Source organism: Phaethon lepturus, unplaced genomic scaffold (assembly GCF_000687285.1).
Source record: "Phaethon lepturus isolate BGI_N335 unplaced genomic scaffold, ASM68728v1 scaffold179, whole genome shotgun sequence".
Classification (NCBI taxonomy): domain Eukaryota; kingdom Metazoa; phylum Chordata; class Aves; order Phaethontiformes; family Phaethontidae; genus Phaethon; species Phaethon lepturus.
In genome coordinates, this window is record NW_010565284.1 from 25,562 (window position 1) to 33,849 (window position 8,288).

At 38.2% G+C, this 8,288-nt stretch overlaps 1 protein-coding gene across 1 annotated transcript in view; it reads right to left on the reverse strand.

Annotated features, from left to right (window-relative positions):
- Positions 1-595: 595 nt before the first annotated feature.
- Positions 596-8,288, reverse strand: part of SMC5 (structural maintenance of chromosomes 5) — a gene marked incomplete at its 5' end in the record, with an annotated part of 45,847 nt that continues 38,154 nt past the window's right edge. Inside the window, 6 exons of the mRNA XM_010295117.1 lie at positions 596-736; positions 3,467-3,562; positions 3,649-3,828; positions 7,362-7,481; positions 7,705-7,809; positions 8,205-8,288. The exon at positions 8,205-8,288 is cut by the window's right edge and continues 42 nt beyond it. Of these exons, the coding sequence (XP_010293419.1) occupies positions 596-736; positions 3,467-3,562; positions 3,649-3,828; positions 7,362-7,481; positions 7,705-7,809; positions 8,205-8,288 (726 nt within the window). The remainder of the gene's footprint in view (positions 737-3,466; positions 3,563-3,648; positions 3,829-7,361; positions 7,482-7,704; positions 7,810-8,204) is intronic.

Below are 8,288 nucleotides of genomic sequence, written 5' to 3' on the forward strand. Positions count from 1 at the left end.
TTCTTTATATTAACTTCAGGTATATTTTCACAAAACAAAAACCAATGCACAGCTACTTACAAACCATTCTCTTCCTATTATATATGATCTCCTTAATTAATTCAAAAAGTTTCTATTTCAATAGGAAAAGTTTGAAGAACACCCTTAACTGTGTTAGGGGAACACTATTTACCAAAAGCAAATTCCAATTTTTGAAAAAAACAAAACAAACGAAAACCAAAACAAAAAAACACAACCAAAAACCAACCAACCAAAAGACCACCCAGACATCAAATTAGTCCAGTATAACCTAGAAAAAATTAACTGTACTTCTGATGCTACATTACTGATAAAATAGCAAAATACAAGAAACTTCCTTTTTATTTAAAACTGCAATTGAGAAAAAAGTAGGTTCTTTGGAGAAAGAGGCCACAACAAAATATTTAGAAAAAAACCATGCACTTCAAATTTGTAACACTTTTACACAAGTTTTAAGAATCAAGAGCTCCTAATCATCAGTTCTTTGCAGGTTCTCATCTTTCACAACTTCTAGTCTTGAAAGCCAGATGTTTTTTGTAGAACTTTTTGGAACATTATATATATGTTTGTGTGTGTATCACTGTTCATCCATCCTTCCAAGTCGCCGCCGCCGCCTACAGAAAGCTTTTAAGTTCCATTTGTTTGCCTCCAACATGAAAGGTCCATTGTAGACAAACAACACCGTCATCTTGTCGTTGTAAGTCAGATTCTGCAGCAGCTGGTGAAAAACACGAGAACCAAAGTCAGAATAGGTAGAAGAGATGTTCCCCATTACCTAAAAGGTGGAAGAGGTCTACATAAAGCCTTAAATCTCCAAAGGTCAAAGGATTAGAGCCTGACAGATGTGTTATTTGTTCCTAGAACCCCCTGCAAAGAGACTCCACTCATTCTTCAGGCAATTTCCATGCTTCACTATTCTTACTACAGGAAAGTCTTTGTATCTAATCTGTACCTTCATTACTTTTTCGCCATATCCACAATGGTCAGAGAATATTGTCTGTTTTGCCTTTTTTGCCAGAGCATGGCAGGAGGCAGAGTTACTTGGGCACAATTATTATGACTCTCTTCAGCCTCGTGCTCCTCTGAGCTAAGCAATTTCCGTTAGTGGAAACTCAAAACTTCTTAAAAGTTGCACTGCTGTCTCCTGGAGTAAATCCAGCCACTCTACTACTTTCTGAAGTGTACCAGCCAAAGCTGGACACTTACTGTAGTCCAAACCTTGTCAGGCACAAGGCCAGCAGACTGCCAGATGTCATGCAAACTGTAGGGTTATCTGCAGTGCTCAGGATGACTGTTAGCAATTTACTTGCAACTGATGCTCAACCTGACATCCACAGTAACTTCTCTCTCCCCAGTCAATTAGGCATTTATGCCTCAGACCAGACACTGTTGTTGAATTTTCCCACTTAGATATCAAGTCCTATGCTTGTCTGAGCTGAAATGCATTCTGTTTTCAAATAAAGTTACCTAATCTAAGATTGTTTTGAATTCTAATCTTGCTCTACAGCACAGAAGCATTGACTCCCAACATGGCAATTATATGCATGTTTAATAAATGTAATCTGTTTCAGCATAGATTGATATTAGAAATACTGGTTTTCAAAGCCAAGACTCCCTCCTGAGGAACACATTCACCACTCATTCTGACAGCGGATGACAACTATTCAGAAGTTTCCAAATCAACTCTATCGCATAGAGAATTAAACCCCTTTCCCTCTGCAGCTTGTTTAAAAATACAGCTAGGGAAAGTGTCACCATACACTGGATACATACACAGAACTTAGATTAGTATCAGCTTAGCTTATGTCATATTTTCTAGTATGTGATTACATACTTGCTTTCTAGTAAGTGGTGACATACAGCATAGGCTCAGGAACTGCAGGTAAGCCACTGGAACAGCACAGTCTCGCTTTCTCCTCAGCCTGTCCTGTACAGCCTTTTAATTATCCTCTGATGGAACTCACAAACTATCTCATCGGCTAAAACCTTTATATGAAGTGCTATCTCAATAATGTTCTTTGTGGTAGGCCATTAAAACTTCACCATATTAACTATGGTGATCACCTACTTGCAGTTGATCAAGAGAGAAAAAGAGGAAAGAAGAAATACCATCATAACACCATCTCTTGCTGTATAGTGCTGCACCACATTCCTTCATCTTCCTCTTACCATAATGTTAAATGGAATTTTGTTTTTTAAGCTTCTGAAATTTCTTCTGCTTTCTCATTTTTACTCTGATCTTTCTGGTTAGCTCTGCACACTCAATTTTCCTCCTCTATTCTTAGTCATTTGACAATGAGCAAGACTTTTAAAACAGACTCTGAACCCTAGACAGTAATTTTCTACAGTTCCTTATATGTGGGAAGCATTATAGTTAGAGCTCTCTCTATCCTTTCAACATCCAAACCACTCTCTTATTTCTCAAAGTAGGAGAGAGCACAGAAAAGCATATCCAATAAGGAGATAAATCTCAAGATGACAAAAAGGGATAGATAACACACAGAAAAAGAAAGAAGTAATGTGGACAGGAAATGACCAAACTGTATGGAGGTAAGTATGCTGCAAGATCAGAAGGAACAAGTATCACCTTCCTCCTACTTTCAGTCAGGCAAGTGCTGTAGGTGGTCTTTATGAGGCCCTTAAACTACTATTTGCAGAAAAGTACAGCACATACCAGCCAGATTTTCTAAAATACAGTGAAGTACGAGATTTTTAACAAAAAGCATACAGCCCATTACTCGAACACGTGCCTCCTTGGTGTACAAGCAACCTTTACTGGTTCAATCCGTCTTGGATCAAGTTGAACATAACATTAGCCTCTGTTAAAGTGCAGGTGAAGAGCCACCCTACCTACTAGTCCTTTCAAGCCACAGCATCACATCACCGCATCACCTAAGTCAATTATCTTTTTGACAGAAAAGCACAATTAAGCATTTGTCATTCTTGACTGAAAAGTATTCTTCTAAGCCATTCTCCATGGAGCATAGCACTGACCTTTTCTTAGCTTTAAAAAAAACTCAGATTACTACTTGAATAGTTTTCCTCCTTAACGTGGGATTCCTCTAGTTCTTCCAATATCAGCAGCACTAGCCTGTTCCAATACCATTATCTGACCTGTGTGGAAGTTGGTCTCCACTACAATCACAAGTCTGTGTGAGCTAGAGGCATTACATTTAACAACCTTGTTACATGGTACCCCTATCCACTGGTGGTTAACTTGCGATATTTCCACAGAGGCCACGATACCATCAGAGATGAGCATTGGTATAAGTTGTCTGAATTTCTGCCAGTACTGTCCTTAAAATGAACAAATTATCTCACAGTTATCCTTTAATATTAAGTTCTTAGGTAAAACAGAGCTAAGTTATACAGTGGTTATAGGGATATTATCACACAAAATTCAACTCTCCTACACATTAAGCTTTCAATTTCATTTTCTGCCACGCACCTTTGGTGTAATAAAGAAGTACTGAGATGTGCTTTCTTTACAAGCAGTTTTCACAACCATTTCAAAAACTCTTCTCTCATTTATTGGATCCATTCCCTAAAAGACAAAAAAAGTCTGTTGTCTCCACTATGTCATAAGCATCTATATAGCAAGAGGCTATATACTGCACTATTCATCCTCACCTGATTTATTTCATCTACAACCCTGAAAGGACATCTGTTGAGTTCCTGTAGAGCCATCAGGTACAACATAGTGGAAACACTTTTCTCACCTCCACTCTGATGATATGGAGTCAATTCATGAAGTTCAGTGCCACTGTGGAATTTGACTCTAATGCGAATCCCATACTTGTCGTAATCCTCCTATAAAAACCAATACCTGTTAAAACTCAGTTTCTCTGTACTACAGCTTATCTGATAATGACATGCAAATTAAAGGAAATTTATGCCAAATGTTCTACAGGGGTCTATGAAACTACTCAGGTTCAACTTAATATATTAATTTTGTTTCATATATTTTCCTTAATTCTGATCTATTCTTGTTAGATAGAGACTTTTCAATACCACTCCCTATCCATGCTAATGATTTGTTAATTTCTAAATCCCTGGCAAGACAAACTTCATACATATTAAGAACATTGACAAGAAACAAAATTCTTGGCTAGAAAAAGGAGAAAGCGTTGCTCCTATAAATTCCATTCATCAAAAAAAAAAAACATCAGGGTACACAATGCTATTAACTTGAACAGTGGGGTGACAGGGTGAAGTGTGTGTGTAGGTTAAGATCCCATCTGAACCTCTTCAAGGGCAAGCAGTCTAACTAAACCCTTCACTTTCCCTCCACTAGTAGACTGAGATACAAAGCCCCTACAAAATCCACCACAACAGCAATTTCCCTTCCATACTCAGTCAGGAAAAACCACACACCAGGATTCTGACCCTGGCCTTTTCTTTAGCAGAAAACTGACATTTGTCAGCAATCTGAGTCAATGATGCATAGGTGTGGGGATAACAGATGTGATTCAAAAGCAGGCCCATGCAAGGAAATACTTTCATGATTTGAGGGAAAAAAGAAGTCTTTGGAGTACTTGCTAATATTTCTGAAGTTCAGGTAAACTCAGTGCAGGAACGGGAACACAATCCCCAGGGCAGAAAGCCCATCATGATTGCTTACCGTTTGGTCTACGTAAGACAATCTTTATATGCACCTATCAAGTTAATGACAGCTATAGGGAAGAATGAAAAGAGAGTTAAAGGAATATGAGTTCCAAGAGGTCTATCCCTATTCACTGTGGAAGCATAAATCCTGCACTTGGAGGACATCGACTCACATTCTTCTGGTAACACAACTGTAATGCTTAGGGTAGAAAAAAGGAGGGGAGGTGACTCCTGATGGTTATGCACAAAATACTTTTAGATTTAGAAAGGACAGTTGTGTCAAAGACAATGAGGAGCCTATCCCACAGAAGCTGGCACATGCCAGTTTGGTTTGTATTGCCACATACCGGAGTCATCAAAAGGCATATGAACCCAAGTGACCTGGCAGAACAGAGTCCCATTGTAGGGCTGGCTTTTATGAAGCACAACAAGGTCTAAAAGCCACCATGAAGTAAATAAGCCATACCATCTTAAAGTCTTAGAAGAGCCTTAAGGAACTTCAAGTTTGTAGGAACAATTGTAAGCTTTTTTGCTACCTTCAGGTTTTGCTCTGGGATGAGTAACGTACATAACCAGGTATCATCTAACACTGGAGAGGATCTATCAACCCCTCTCAGACCAGCTAATCTGCTAAAGCAGAAGAAAAGTAATCTTTTGGTGTTTCTGGTGTTTTACTACACCTGTGGGCAGACAAACATCCTCAGGACTGGTAAGTGTAAGGTCTTATACTGGTATTTACTTTCAGGCACTAAAAACCTCTGGTGCTTCTGGTGTACCACTATTACAGAAACATGGAACTGTGAATCCTTGAGGATGAGGCAAATGCATACACACTTTAGGAGAGAATGAAGGTGACCTGACATAGTTATAAACTCATGTTTGCCAAGTGCCAACTTTTTCCAATTTTGAAGATGGGTCACCTTTCCTCACCCTTGATGCTTTCCCTGTTGGCAACAGGTTGGCATTTCTTCCAGCTGAAGACCTCCCTTGAAAAGGAGTGCTATGTGTCCATGATAGACACATTGGAACAAAGCAATGCTTAATGCAATTAGAACTATTTGCAAGGCGATTTTGGTTATTTTATCCTCCCCCACCGTGGACAAAATTTATTCTTTGGCATTTAATGCAGCTTATCAGAAGAATAATCAGCTTCTTGGATTTGCAGATTGCCACTTGATAGCCATGCCTGATAATCAGGAGCCTAAGAATGAAAATCATGGGGCATGCGTTCAAAACAAATGAATGTTGCTGCACTGACCTTTCCGGAGGTGGTATTTTGCTAAGGGGAGCTAATAAGACATCATCCTAATCAGTGAAGGTAACAGCACTATAGCTTAGATGAACTTTCTCCATTTTAGTAAGATTTGGTACTTGATTGTCAGGATCAATCTCAACAGACCCACAGTCTGGCTTATGACCAGGAACATTTAGCATAGTGGAGTGAAAAAACGATCCTTAAGTTCACAATTTAGTTCTTGTTTCTTCTCTAATAGATACTTGCAGAGCTTTTGCTGTACTCTTTGGAAAGGGACAGGGATGTGGGACATTAAGAACACAATTTCATGTAAGGAGAAAAAAAACAAAACCCAAGGCCTCTACGCCCGCTATACTTCCAGATGCATTGCCACAGAGTGAAACTAGGGTCAGAGAAGTTTCCAAGGTACAGGCTAGCAAAATCTCCAGTAGAACAGTTTCAGTTACTGGCACGGTACCACTAGCTAACCTCTTAAACTATTTGTTAACATCTTTGCAAGACCTTCCAAACAAGACATTCAGAAAGAGAGTCCAGACTCCTTTTGCTTTTAAACAGCTTCACTCTTTCTGTGTACTCTCTCACAACTTACTTTTATGTAAAAGATGGTGTCTGTGTAATATAGATCTGACTCTGCAGGTAACTATCAAAAGAACTGAAAAGTCCATGTTTTAATGCCCACTGTTTCATAACACAGTTTCTGGTTAAACATTTTTATCAAATTCATGTAAAGAGCCTTGTCAGTCATTATTCTGCCCCCAATAACAACTACCACTTCAAATATTTTAAGAAAAGCTGCTTGAGTAATTTACAACAGCAAAAAAATGTTTCAAGCGTCAACTTTCACTATTGTGGAGTCTATGCCTTACATCGGAGAGTCTTGAAATCATCATTACAGAGATCAATTTAAAACAAAATACACAGTTTCTCTTCAGCCCACTGCACTGAGTATTTCTCCCCAAGGTACTATTGATGCTTTAAACCCTTCAGAGGTAAACCCTGCCTATGTTACTGAGGGCATAACAAGCTGGGCCAAACGATTGCTACTTCCAAAACAGACAAAATACTAGCACACTTGAGTAGAAACTACATATAGAACCAAATCAATACAGCACTTAATTCTACATTTTTAGCTAACTTGTCCTATTTTGTTATTATTTAGTGGCTAAATCTAGCCTACTAAATCTGAGTTACAGCTTAAAGTAATTACAAAGCTTTTAACTGAGCCCCGTACGTTCCAAGAAGCTTCCAAATGTCAGTGAGTTCAAGTCCTATGCATCTGGACAAAAGCTCATTTTCCTTTAATCAGACTAAGTCATTTCTAGCACAAAAGAGTGTGTTCATCAGAAAAAGTTTGTTACTTTTTTAAAAAGCACATCTTTCCTACAATCCAAATGACAACTTGCTATTTCTCCTCTAGCAATATACAAGCAAAAGATGATGCATGAAAATAGGAATGTTTTTTTATACGAAAAATAAATCATACCTCATTTTCCACATGAAGATCAACTTCACCAGCACACTGCATAGAACTGAAGAAGTTACTGAATTTCTCATTAATTTGCTCAACCAGCTTTTTCAAGGGATTTAGCCACCTTTCTTTGACCTAGAAGTAGATATATCCATGTAAAACCATTTTTAATAACTGAATTTTCCTTTAGAGATTTCCTTTAGAGATAATCGCATGTAAATTAAAAAATATCATAATTACAGAAGCTAAGACCTCAGTTTACACTCAAGACAACTTGGAAGGTTACCCTTTTTTTCTATGCATACATTCTATTCCAATAAAGACACAGTGATACAGAGGTGATAATTTCAGCTATTACCTGTGAAATGTTTTGCTTATAGTTATCCAATTCACTTTTCTTTTCCTCTAGATATTTTGTCAAATGCTCTATGTCTTGTGTCTGCTTATTGTATTCTTCAACAACCTGCCAAAATAAAAAAAAACCCCAAGCAGTCAACAAAATGTTTGCCAATTCTAACCTTGACTGTAAAAATATCACACTGCACTGATTCTGTTCAAACACAATTATACAGATTATTACCATGCACACCGAACAAGATATATTTCTAGCTTTAAAGCAAAGAAACTGTAAAGAATTGCTTACTTCAGGTTACTGCAACTTTTTTTAAATAAGGCATAGAACACACTGTTCTTTTGGAAGAACCTACTTAAAATTCTAATAGATGCAGAATCTGGCATTTACAGCATTGTTCCTGCTGTCTAGCTTATTATACCAAGAGATCTAGCACAGAGTGGGAAGCAAGTACAATACGGGTGGAGGGGGAGGAAGGGAGGGTGGAGGGAAAGCACTGAACATACTGAAGCATTCAGGCCTGTGAAACAGGAGGCTCTGGTTTTCTCTTCATTCAGAAATGCATCGATTTCCTCCAACGTGGTCGGAAG